This window comes from Drechmeria coniospora, chromosome 02, assembly GCF_001625195.1.
Source record: "Drechmeria coniospora strain ARSEF 6962 chromosome 02, whole genome shotgun sequence".
Taxonomy (NCBI): Eukaryota; Fungi; Ascomycota; class Sordariomycetes; order Hypocreales; family Ophiocordycipitaceae; genus Drechmeria; species Drechmeria coniospora.
Window position 1 is genome coordinate 17,955 of NC_054390.1, and position 13,289 is coordinate 31,243.

General features: G+C 47.8%; 1 protein-coding gene across 1 annotated transcript; it reads right to left on the minus strand.

The window, feature by feature from the left end:
* Positions 1–1,460: 1,460 nt before the first annotated feature.
* On the minus strand, positions 1,461–10,781 carry DCS_03311 (uncharacterized protein; the record flags this gene model as incomplete). The annotated part of the gene is made up of 27 exons (XM_040800632.1): positions 1,461–4,095; positions 4,625–4,918; positions 4,970–5,014; positions 5,075–5,263; positions 5,315–5,608; positions 5,660–6,298; positions 6,350–6,391; positions 6,455–6,643; positions 6,695–6,988; positions 7,040–7,198; positions 7,304–7,333; positions 7,385–7,429; positions 7,490–7,678; positions 7,730–8,023; positions 8,075–8,236; positions 8,339–8,368; positions 8,420–8,605; positions 8,684–8,713; positions 8,765–8,923; positions 9,029–9,058; positions 9,110–9,154; positions 9,215–9,403; positions 9,455–9,631; positions 9,683–9,747; positions 9,846–9,958; positions 10,145–10,438; positions 10,490–10,781. The coding sequence occupies 27 exons, from the start codon at positions 10,779–10,781 to the stop codon at positions 1,461–1,463; spliced, it is 7,110 nt and encodes a 2,369-aa protein (XP_040655665.1).
* Positions 10,782–13,289: the final 2,508 nt, after the last annotated feature.

Consider the following 13,289-nt stretch of genomic DNA (forward strand, 5'->3'; position numbering starts at 1 on the left):
AAGATACTCTTAATGTTAACCTCGTCTTCTTGTGTCTAGGATCTGTTCGACTTCGAATGCTTATTCCTGTTCGGTTTCAATTCCGTACTGCGGCTTAGCATTCCTTGGCGCTGGCTCCAATAGTAAGATATGAAAAATGGAATAAATTCTTATGGCTTTAGGTAGCAAAAGCTTGTAGTTGGCTTTTGAAATGATACGTTTGACTTTAAATAGTCCAAGTTTTTTGTAATCTAGTTTGTCGCTTGGTCGCGTTGTCTTAATATTTCGTCGAAGTAAGTAGACTATGTCTCCCTCCCGAAAGATTGGTCCCTTCAATCTTTTCTTGTTATAATAAGTGGCTATTCGCTTTCTAACGAATTTAAGTTCTATTTTCATTTCTGTGTGCATTTTTCGTAACTGGTTCGCCTGCAGTATGGCTCGCTCTGCTTGTAGGCCTTGCCGACTAACTCGGTACGCTTGTAGATGGGATCCATAATTAGCGTAGTCTGGTAAAACTTGGGTGGTTTCAGCGCTTGTGGATGGGATCCATAATTAGCGTAGTCTAGTGAAACTTAGGTGGTTTCAGTAATGGAACTGTTGTATACTAATTGATCTATAGGCAGCCATTTTACCCAGTTATGTTGTCTGTAATTTATGTATAAGCGCAGGTACTGCTCGAGCGTCTGGTTGAGTTGTTCGGTCTGTCCATCCGTTTGAGAGTAGTACGCAGTACTGAGCTTGTGCTTTGTTCCAAGTTGTACCATTAGCGATTGCCAGAAGTTTACAGTTATGTGTTGTATGTATATAGTGGCCAATAGTACTCCGTAGACTAGGATCACGTAATCGTGTAGGGCACGATTACAGAGAGGATAGCTGTTATAGCAACAGTAATGGTACCTGCATTTGTACCAGCAACTATCAGCACCTGCAACAGCAACAGTAACTGTGTGTTGTATGTATATAGTGGCCAATAGTAGACTAGAATCACGTGATCGTGTGGGGCACGATTACAGAGAGGATAAAAGTGGCCGCTCAGGGGCAGCCTCTTTTCCCTCCTTTCGTACCAATTTGAATCTGTGTGTTGTATGTATATAGTGGCCAATAGTAGACTAGGATCACGTGATCGTGTGGGGCACGATCACAGGAAGGATAAAAGTGGCCGCTCAGAGGCAGCCTCTTTTCCCTCCTTTCGTACCAAATTGAATCCATTGAAAGAGATCTCTTGTTACCAGTTTCCCCCAGAACCGAACCAACAGAATCCATTGAAAGAGATCTCTTGTTACCAGTTTCCCCCAGAACCGAACCAACAGGAAATAATGTGCGAAACTAACAGCAAATGACCAAGCTCTAGCTAGCACAATGCCTAATATACTCGTTCTAAAACGGGAACTTTTTTTTCAGAGAATATCTTTATTTTACTTTAGTAGTTGTACCGCAGGCCAGTATTTAGCTCTGTACAGACACTCGTCTATTCCCTTAACTTAGGAAAATGTAACGTTAACCGTCCCCTGCTGTACAAGCAACCCCAAGCTTATAGAAGAAGTCAAAAGAATGTTGGACGCAAAATTTCCTCCACCAGCACCCAATGATCCCTGTACTAATCCAGTGTGACCCCAAGCAGGATAACTAGTACTATATGTATAGCTAACAGCACCACCGCCGCCGCCGCCGCCATAGCCTCCGCCACCACCGCATGACGTTCCAGCATAAAAAGTGCCGCTACTAAGCACTACAACCGGCGGTGATTGTACCCCATTCCCACCATTATTCCCATTACCAGGGTTACCATTTACAATACTTGTATAGGGTGCTGCCCATGATTGTATTTGAGTAATACCCCCGGCACCTGGGACTCCATTAAGCCCTGGAAGGCCCCCTTGACTAAAAAATCCATAATCATTTGGCGCTGGAGAGACAAAGGGAATACCTGCTCCAGATAAAACGAAACTATACCCAATCGCACCCCCTGCTACCCCAGCCGAACAGCAAGCGGGCCCAAAGCCAACTCCATTAACTATGTATTGTGATTTATCGTTTCTTGTAAAGTTCATATCGTAGCCAAAGGTGATACCGGGACCTTGGTTTATGTAAGTCGGATATATAGCCCAATTCGGGTTAAACGCATAAGTTCCGGAATATGACCTGGCGTAATTCTGGCCCCCGCCTCCCCCACCGACTGCTAACAAGGTACTGTTCAGATATAGAGCAGATGCTCCACCCCCTGCAGCACCATCAGGCATCCATGAACGGGTTGCAAGCCCGCCTGCTCCTCCATTCCCATACGCGCTTGTTCCTGGGCTAGCGCCAGATCCAGAGCCACCAGCTACTGCAACAACTACTTCGCCAGGTACAACATTAATTGAGCCAACAATAAGCCCGCCGATGGACCACGTTTGGTCAATGTTAGTACTAGCACCAGTACCACGACCTCCAACAAGACTAAAGCTCATAGTAGAAGCACAAGGCGGAACGGTCCAAGTAGTCTCAGCGCCTTGTGTAGAACTCGCTGCAAGGGATACGTTTATATCATCCATAGAGCACGGTGTCTTAATAATAACTGTCCCAGAATTTGTTCCACTTGGAGGTACTGTAGTAGTAGTAATCCTAGTACCAGTCCAAAACGTCGTCATTGTAACGTAAGTTAGTGGAGTCTCAACAATAACGGTTCCAGGACGAGTACCACTAGGAGGAACAGTAGTAGTTGAGGTCCCGATACCGGTCCAAGGCGTAGTTATTGTTATATATGTTAGAGGTGTTTGAATAATAATAGTCCCTGGAATAGTACCGGTAGGGGGAACCGTCGTTGTTCTAGTTCCAACACCAGTCCAGGGCGTTGTTACTGTATTATAGGTTTCTGGGGTTTCAATAATAACGGTTCCTGGAAGGGTACCAGTAGGGGGAACTGTACTAGTTCTCGTCCCAATACCAGTCCAAGGCGTTGTCCTTGTTACGTATATTATAGGTGTTTGAATAATTACGGTACCGGGAATGGTACCAGTCGGAAGGACCGTCGTTGTTCTAGTTCCAACCCCAGTCCAGGGCGTTGTCACTGTATTATAGGTTTCTGGGGTTTCAATAATAACAGTTCCAGGAAGAGTACCAGTAGGGGGAACTGTAGTAGTTCTCGTCCCAATACCAGTCCAAGGCGTTGTCCTTGTTACGTATATCATAGGTGTTTGAATAATAACGGTACCGGGAATGGTACCAGTCGGAAGGATTGTCGTTGTTCTAGTTCCAACCCCAGTCCAGGGCGTTGTCACTGTATTATAGGTTTCTGGGGTTTCAATAATAACAGTTCCTGGAAGGGTTCCAGTAGGGGGAACTGTACTAGTTCTCGTCCCAATACCAGTCCAAGGCGTTGTCCTTGTTACGTATATCATAGGTGTTTGAATAATCACGGTACCAGGAACGGTACCAGTCGGAAGGACTGTCGTTGTTCTAGTTCCAACACCTGTCCAGGGCGTTGTCACTGTATTATAGGTTTCTGGGGTTTCAATAATAACAGTTCCTGGAAGGGTACCAGTAGGGGGAACTGTAGTAGTTCTCGTCCCAATACCAGTCCAAGGCGTTGTCCTTGTTACGTATATCATAGGTGTTTGAACAATAACGGTACCGGGAATGGTGCCAGTAGGAGGAACCGTCGTTGTTCTAGTTCCAACACCAGTCCAGGGCGTTGTCACCGTATTATAGGTTTCTGGGGTTTCAATAATAACGGTTCCTGGAAGGGTACCGGTAGGGGGAACTGTAGTAGTTCTCGTCCCAATACCAGTCCAAGGTGTGGTCATTGTTACATATATCATAGGTGTTTGAACAATAACAGTTCCGGGAATGGTGCCAGTTGGAGAGATCGTACTCGTTACTATCCCGATACCAGTCCATTGAGTCGTTATGGTTACAAAGCTAAATACCGGGAGGGAGCTGGTAGGAGTCTGAATAATAACGGTACCAGGAATGGTGCCAGTAGGAGGGACCGTCGTTGTTCTAGTTCCAACACCAGTCCAGGGCGTTGTTACTGTATTATAGGTTTCTGGGGTTTCAATAATAACAGTTCCTGGAAGGGTACCAGTAGGGGGAACTGTACTAGTTCTCGTCCCAATACCAGTCCAAGGCGTTGTCCTTGTTACGTATATTATAGGTGTTTGAATAATCACGGTACCGGGAATAGTACCAGTCGGAGGGACCGTCGTTGTTCTAGTTCCAACCCCAGTCCAGGGCGTTGTCACTGTATTATAGGTTTCTGGGGTTTCAATAATAACGGTTCCTGGAAGGGTACCGATAGGGGGAACGGTACTAGTTCTCGTCCCAATACCGGTCCAAGGAATTGTTATTGAGACATAACTAGCAGGGGTTGTCGATGAATCTATGGAAGTTCCAACAGTTATTGTAACAATAATGGAAGTTATACAGTTGGTCGTGCACCCAGAGGGCGGCGGTATCGTTGATGTACCAGCCGTTGGACCTATCGTTGTTGTCGTTGTAGCTCCGGCAGTTGCAGTTACAGTAACAATAACTGTTGTAACGCAACTGGCTGTACAGCCAGGAGGTGGTAGGATAGTCGATATGCCTTCTGTCGGGCCTATTGTCGTTGTCGTTACTGCACCACCCGTTATCGTAACTATAATACTTGTAACGCAGTTGGTCGTACATCCAAGTAGCGGCGGGATTGTCGATGTACCTGCGGTAGGACCTACTGTTGTTCTCGTCGTGGCACTCAAGGCAGGAGGTGTAGTAACAATAATGGAAGTTATACAGTTGGTCGTGCACCCAGGGGGCGGCGGTATCGTTGATGTACCAGCCGTTGGACCTATCGTTGTTGTCGTTGTAGCTCCAGCAGTTGCAGTTGCAGTAACAATAACTGTTGTAACGCAGCTGGCTGTACAGCCGGACGGTGGTAGGATAGTCGATGTACCTTCTGTCGGGCCTACTGTCGTTGTCGTTACTGCACCACCCGTTATTGTAACTATAATACTTGTAACGCAGTTGGTCGTACATCCAAGTGGCGGCGGTATTGTCGAGGTACCAGCGGTAGGACCTACTGTTGTTCTTGTTGTAGCACTTAAGGCAGGAAGTGTGGTAACAATAATGACCGTTATACAATTGGTAGTGCATCCAGGAGGTGGTAGGACTGTCGACGTGCCAGCCGTTGGACCTATCGTTGTTGTTGTTGTAGCTCCGGCAGTTGCAGTTGCAGTAACAATAACTGTTGTAACGCAGCTGGCTGTACACCCGGGCGGTGGTAGGATAGTCGATGTGCCTTCTGTCGGGCCTAATGTTGTTGTCGTTACTGCACTACCCGTTATTGTAACTATAATACTTGTAACGCAGTTGGTCGTACATCCAAGTGGCGGCGGGATTGTCGAGGTACCAGCGGTAGGACCTATTGTTGTTCTTGTTGTAGCACTTAAGGCAGGAAGTGTGGTAACAATAATGACCGTTATGCAGTTGGTAGTGCATCCAGGAGGTGGTAGGACTGTTGATGTACCAGCCGTTGGACCTACCGTTGTTGTTGTTGTAGCTCCGGCAGTTGCAGTTGCAGTAACAATAACTGTTGTAACGCAGCTGGCTGTACAGCCGGACGGTGGTAGGATAGTCGATGTACCTTCTATTGGGCCTACTGTTGTTGTCGTTACTGCACCACCCGTTATTGTAACTATAATACTTGTAATGCAGTTGGTCGTACATCCAAGTGGCGGTGGGATTGTCGAGGTACCAGCGGTAGGACCTACTGTTGTTCTTGTCGTAGCACTTAAGGCAGGAAGTGTAGTAACAATAATGACCGTAATACAGTTGGTAGTGCATCCAGGAGGTGGTAGGACTGTCGACGTACCAGCCGTTGGACCTATCGTTGTTGTTGTTGTCGCTCCGGCAGGTGCAGTTGCAGTAACAATAACTGTTGTAACGCAGCTGGCTGTACAGCCGGGCGGTGGTAGGATAGTCGATGTACCTTCTGTTGGGCCTACTGTCGTTGTCGTTACTGCACCACCCGTTATCGTAACTATAATACTTGTAACGCAGTTGGTCGTACATCCAAGTGGCGGCGGGATTGTCGAGGTACCAGCGGTAGGACCTACTGTTGTTCTCGTGGTAGCACTTACGGGAGGAAGTGTAGTAACAATAATGACCGTCATACAGTTTGTAGTGCATCCAGGAGGTGGTAGGACTGTCGACGTACCAGCCGTTGGACCTACCGTTGTTGTTGTTGTAGCTCCGGCAGTTGCAGTTGCAGTAACAATAACTGTTGTAACGCAGCTGGCTGTACAGCCGGGAGGTGGTAAGATAGTCGATGTACCTTCTGTCGGGCCTACTGTTGTTGTCGTTACTGCACTACCCGTTATTGTAACTATAATACTTGTAACGCAGTTGGTCGTACATCCAAGTGGCGGCGGGATTGTCGAGGTACCAGCGGTAGGACCTATTGTTGTTCTTGTTGTAGCACTTAAGGCAGGAAGTGTGGTAACAATAATGACCGTTATACAATTTGTAGTGCATCCAGGAGGTGGTAGGACTGTCGACGTACCAGCCGTTGGACCTATCGTTGTTGTTGTTGTAGCTCCGGCAGTTGCAGTTGCAGTAACAATAACTGTTGTAACGCAGCTGGCTGTACACCCGGGCGGTGGTAGGATAGTCGATGTGCCTTCTGTCGGGCCTACTGTTGTTGTCGTTACTGCACCACCTGTAATTGTAACTATAATACTTGTAACGCAGTTGGTCGTACATCCAAGTGGCGGCGGGATTGTCGAGGTACCAGCGGTAGGACCTATTGTTGTTCTTGTTGTAGCACTTAAGGCAGGAAGTGTGGTAACAATAATGACCGTTATGCAGTTGGTAGTGCATCCAGGAGGTGGTAGGACTGTCGATGTACCAGCCGTTGGACCTACCGTTGTTGTTGTTGTAGCTCCGGCAGTTGCAGTTGCAGTAACAATAACTGTTGTAACGCAGCTGGCTGTACAGCCGGATGGTGGTAGGATAGTCGATGTACCTTCTGTTGGGCCTACTGTTGTTGTCGTTACTGCACCACCCGTTATCGTAACTATAATACTTGTAATGCAGTTGGTCGTACATCCAAGTGGCGGCGGGATTGTCGAGGTACCAGCGGTAGGACCTACTGTTGTTCTCGTTGTAGCACTTAAGGGAGGAAGTGTAGTAACAATAATGACCGTTATACAGTTGGTAGTGCATCCAGGAGGTGGTAGGACTGTCGACGTACCAGCCGTTGGACCTACCATTGTTGTTGTTGTAGCTCCGGCAGTTGCAGTTGCAGTAACAATAACTGTTGTAACGCAGCTGGCTGTACAGCCGGGAGGTGGTAAGATAGTCGATGTACCTTCTGTTGGGCCTACTGTCGTTGTCGTTACTGCACCACCCGTTATTGTAACTATAATACTTGTAACGCAGTTGGTCGTACATCCAAGTGGCGGCGGGATTGTCGAGGTACCAGCGGTAGGACCTACTGTTGTTCTTGTTGTAGCACTTAAGGCAGGAAGTGTGGTAACAATAATGACCGTCATACAATTGGTAGTGCATCCAGGAGGTGGTAGGACTGTCGACGTACCAGCCGTTGGACCTACCGTTGTTGTTGTTGTAGCTCCGGCAGTTGCAGTTGCAGTAACAATAACTGTTGTAACGCAGCTGGCTGTACAGCCGGGAGGTGGTAGGATAGTCGATGTGCCTTCTGTCGGTCCTACTGTTGTTGTCGTTACTGCACCACCCGTTATCGTAACTATAATACTTGTAACGCAGTTGGTCGTACATCCAAGTGGCGGCGGGATTGTCGATGTACCCGCGGTAGGACCTACTGTTGTTCTCGTCGTGGCACTCAATGCAGGAGGTGTAGTAACAATAATGGAAGTTATACAGTTGGTCGTGCACCCAGGGGGCGGCGGTATCGTTGATGTACCAGCCGTTGGACCTATCGTTGTTGTCGTTGTAGCTCCAGCAGTTGCAGTTGCAGTAACAATAACTGTTGTAATGCAGCTGGCTGTACAGCCGGACGGTGGTAGGATAGTCGATGTACCTTCTGTCGGGCCTACTGTCGTTGTCGTTACTGCACCACCCGTTATTGTAACTATAATACTTGTAACGCAGTTGATTGTACATCCAAGTGGTGGCGGGATTGTCGAGGTACCAGCGGTAGGACCTACTGTTGTTCTTGTCGTAGCACTTAAGGCAGGAAGTGTGGTAACAATAATAACCGTAATACAGTTGGTAGTGCATCCAGGAGGTGGTAGGACTGTCGACGTACCAGCCGTTGGACCTACTGTTGTTGTTGTTGTAGCTCCGGCAGGTGCAGTTGCAGTAACAATAACTGTTGTAACGCAGCTGGCTGTACAGCCGGGCGGTGGTAGGATAGTCGATGTACCTTCTGTCGGGCCTAATGTTGTTGTCGTTACTGCACCACCCGTTATCGTAACTATAATACTTGTAACGCAGTTGGTCGTACATCCAAGTGGTGGCGGGATTGTCGAGGTACCAGCGGTAGGACCTACTGTTGTTCTTGTCGTAGCACTTAAGGAAGGAAGTGTAGTAACAATAATGACCGTCATGCAGTTGGTAGTGCATCCAGGAGGTGGTAGGACTGTCGACGTACCAGCCGTTGGACCTACCGTTGTTGTTGTTGTAGCTCCAGCTGTTGCAGTTACAGTAACAATAACTGTTGTAACGCAGCTGGCTGTACAGCCGGGCGGTGGTAGGATAGTCGATGTACCTTCTGTCGGGCCTAATGTTGTTGTCGTTACTGCACCACCCGTTATCGTAACTATAATACTTGTAACGCAGTTGGTCGTACATCCAAGTGGCGGCGGGATTGTCGAGGTACCAGCGGTAGGACCTACTGTTGTTCTCGTAGTAGCACTTAAGGGAGGAGGTGTAGTAACAATAATGGAAGTTATACAGTTGGTCGTGCACCCAGGGGGCGGCGGTATTGTTGATGTACCAGCCGTTGGACCTATTGTTGTTGTCGTTATAGCTCCAGCAGTTGCAGTTGCAGTAACAATAACTGTTGTAACGCAGCTGGCTGTACAGCCGGACGGTGGTAGGATAGTCGATGTACCTTCTGTCGGGCCTACTGTTGTTGTCGTTACTGCACCACCCGTTATTGTAACTATAATACTTGTAACGCAGTTGGTCGTACATCCAAGTGGCGGCGGGATTGTCGAGGTACCAGCGGTAGGACCTACTGTTGTTCTTGTTGTAGCACTTAAGGCAGGAAGTGTAGTAACAATAATGACCGTCATACAATTGGTAGTGCATCCAGGAGGTGGTAGGACTGTCGACGTACCAGCCGTTGGACCTATTGTTGTTGTTGTTGTAGCTCCGGCAGTTGCAGTTGCAGTAACAATAACTGTTGTAATGCAGCTGGCTGTACACCCGGGCGGTGGTAGGATAGTCGATGTGCCTTCTGTCGGGCCTATTGTTGTTGTCGTTACTGCACTACCCGTTATTGTAACTATAATACTTGTAACGCAGTTGGTCGTACATCCAAGTGGCGGCGGGATTGTCGAGGTACCAGCGGTAGGACCTATTGTTGTTCTTGTTGTAGCACTTAAGGCAGGAAGTGTGGTAACAATAATGACCGTAATACAGTTGGTAGTGCATCCAGGAGGTGGTAGGACTGTCGATGTACCAGCCGTTGGACCTACTGTTGTTGTCGTTACTGCACCACCCGTTATCGTAACTATAATACTTGTAATGCAGTTGGTCGTACATCCAAGTGGCGGCGGGATTGTCGAGGTACCAGCGGTAGGACCTACTGTTGTTCTCGTTGTAGCACTTAAGGCAGGAAGTGTAGTAACAATAATGACCGTAATACAGTTGGTAGTGCATCCAGGAGGTGGTAGGACTGTCGATGTACCAGCCGTTGGACCTACTGTTGTTGTTGTTGTAGCTCCGGCAGGTGCAGTTGCAGTAACAATAACTGTTGTAACGCAGCTGGCTGTACAGCCGGGCGGTGGTAGGATAGTCGATGTACCTTCTGTCGGGCCTATTGTTGTTGTCGTTGTAGCACTTAAGGCAGGAAGTTTAGTAACAATAATGACCGTAATACAGTTGGTAGTGCATCCAGGAGGTGGTAGGACTGTCGATGTACCAGCCGTTGGACCTACTGTTGTTGTCGTTACTGCACCACCCGTTACCGTAACTATAATACTTGTAATGCAGTTGGTCGTACATCCAAGTGGCGGCGGGATTGTCGAGGTACCAGCGGTAGGACCTACTGTTGTTCTCGTTGTAGCACTTAAGGCAGGAAGTGTAGTAACAATAATGACCGTAATACAGTTGGTAGTGCATCCAGGAGGTGGTAGGACTGTCGACGTACCAGCCGTTGGACCTATCGTTGTTGTTGTTGTAGCACCGGCAGTTGCAGTTGCAGTAACAATAACTGTTGTAACGCAGCTGGCTGTACAGCCGGGCGGTGGTAGGATAGTCGATATACCTTCTGTTGGGCCTACTGTTGTTGTCGTTACTGCACCACCCGTTATCGTAACTATAATACTTGTAACGCAGTTGGTCGTACATCCAAGTGGCGGCGGGATTGTCGAGGTACCAGCGGTAGGACCTACTGTTGTTCTCGTTGTAGCACTTAAGGCAGGAAGTGTAGTAACAATAATGACCGTAATACAGTTGGTAGTGCATCCAGGAGGTGGTAGGACTGTCGACGTACCAGCCGTTGGACCTACCGTTGTTGTCGTTGTAGCTCCGGCAGTTGCAGTTGCAGTAACAATAACTGTTGTAATGCAGCTGGCTGTACAGCCAGGCGGTGGTAGGATAGTCGATGTACCTTCTGTCGGGCCTACTGTTGTTGTCATTACTGCACTACCCGTTATTGTAACTATAATACTTGTAACGCAGTTGATTGTACATCCAAGTGGTGGCGGGATTGTCGAGGTACCAGCGGTAGGACCTACTGTTGTTCTTGTCGTAGCACTTAAGGCAGGAAGTGTAGTAACAATAATGACCGTTATGCAGTTGGTAGTGCATCCAGGAGGTGGTAGGACTGTCGACGTACCAGCCGTTGGACCTGCCGTTGTTGTTGTTGTAGCTCCAGCAGTTACTGTTCTGGTTACAATTACCGTTGTAACGCAGCTAGCTGTACAGCCGGGGGGTGGTAGAATAGTCGATGTACCTTCTGTCGGGCCTACTGTTGTTGTCGTTACTGCACCACCCGTTATCGTAACTATAATACTTGTAATACAGTTCGTTGTACATTCAAGGGGCGGTAGAATTGTTGATGTGCCGGCGGTTGGACCTAACGTCGTTGTCGTTGTGATACTCCCGGCTGGTGGTATTGTAACTATAATACTTGTTATGCAGTTCGTCGTGCAACCAGGGGGTGGCAGGATTGTCGATGTACCAGGAGTTGGCCCCACTGTAGTAAACGTTGTTGCGCTCAAGCTTGGAGTCAATGTCACGATAATGGATGTAATGCAGTTGGATGTGCATCCAGGCGACGGCGGAATCGTCGACGTACCAGCAATTGGACCAATAGTAGTCGTCGTTGTTGCTCCGTTTGAAACAGTAACAATTATGGTTGTAAAACAGTTGGTCGTGCAACCAGGAGGCGGCAGGATTGTCGATGTGCCTGCTGTCGGACCAGTAGTTGTTATTGTAGTTCCTCCCGCAGTGGCTGTTACTACTATTGTTGTAAAGCAGTTAGTTGAACAACCAGGTGGCGGTGGAATTATTGATGTACCTGCTGTTGGGCCAGTTGTTGTTATCGTAGTTCCTCCTGCAGTAGCTGTTACAATTATAGTAGCAATGCAGTTGGTTGTACAACCAAGAGGAGGTAGGATCGTGGATGTACCAGGTGTCGGCCCTAATGTCGTTGTAGTTGTTGCCCCTACAATAGCGGTTACAATAATAGTTGTAAAACAGTTGGTCGTGCAGCCAAGAGGCGGTAGTATTGTCGATGTACCTGCTATCGGGCCTGTTGTTGTTATTGTAGTTCCTCCTGCAGTGGCTGTCACCACTATAGTTGTAATACAGTTGGCTGTACAACCAAGAGGCGGTAAGATTGTAGATGTACCAGGTATCGGCCCTAATGTTGTAGTTGTTGTTGCACCTACAACAGCGGTAATAATAATAGTTGTAAAACAGTTTGTTGTGCATCCAGCAGACGGCTGGATTGTCGATGTGCCTGCTGTCGGACCAGTAGTTGTTATTGTAGTTCCTCCTGCAGTAGCGGTTACTACTATAGTTGTAATGCAGTTAGTTGTACAACCGAGAGGCGGTAGGATCGTAGATGTACCAGGCGTCGGCCCTAATGTCGTTGTTGTTATTGCCCCTACAGTAGCAGTAACAATAATAGTTGTAAAACAGTTAGTCGTGCAGCCAGGAGGCGGCGGGATTGTCGATGTGCCTGCTGTGGGGCCAGTTGTTGTTATCGTAGTTCCTCCTGCAGTTGCTGTTACTACTACAGTTATAAAACAGTTAGTCGTGCAACCAGGGGACGGCGGAATTGTGGATGTGCCTGCTGTTGGGCCAGTAGTTGTTATTGTAGTTCCTCCTGCAGTAGCTGTTACTACTATGGTTGTAATACAATTGGTTGTGCAGCCAAGAAGCGGGGGGATCGTGGATGTACCGGCTGTCGGTCCTAACGTTGTTGTTGTTGTAGCACCTATAGTGGCGGTAATGATAATTGTTGTAACGCAGTCAGTTACGCAACCAGGGGACGGCGGAATTGTAGATGTGCCTGCTGTTGAGCCAGTTGTTGTTATTGTAGTTGCTCCTACAGTTGCTGTTACTACTACAGTTGTAAAGCAGTTGGTTGTACAACTAGGGGACGGTGGAATTGTGGATGTACCAGGTGTCGGTCCGAATGTTGTTAATGTTGTTACCCCTACAGTAGCGGTAATGACGATAGTTGTAAAACAGTTGGTCGTGCAACCAGGAGGCGGTGGGATTGTCGATGTACCTGCTATCGGGCCAGTAGTTACTATTGTGGTTCCTCCTACAGTTGCTGTTACTACTATGATTGTAATACAGTTTGCTGTACAACCTATAGGCGGGATGATTGTGGATGTACCGGGAGTCGGTCCTAATGTCGTCGTCGTCGTAGCTCCAACAACAGCAGTAACAATAATTGTAGTAAAGCAATTAGTAGTGCAACCAGGAGGCGGCGGGATTGTGGATGTGCCTGCTGTTGGACCGGTAGTAGTAATTGTAGTTCCTCCAACCGTAACAGTAACAATTAATGTTGTAAAACAATTCGTCGTGCATCCTGGAAGTGGATGAATCGTAGAGGTACCTGCCGTTGGACCAGTTGTAGTTATAGTAGTTCCTCCTACGGTATTTGTAACAATTACTGTTAGGAAACA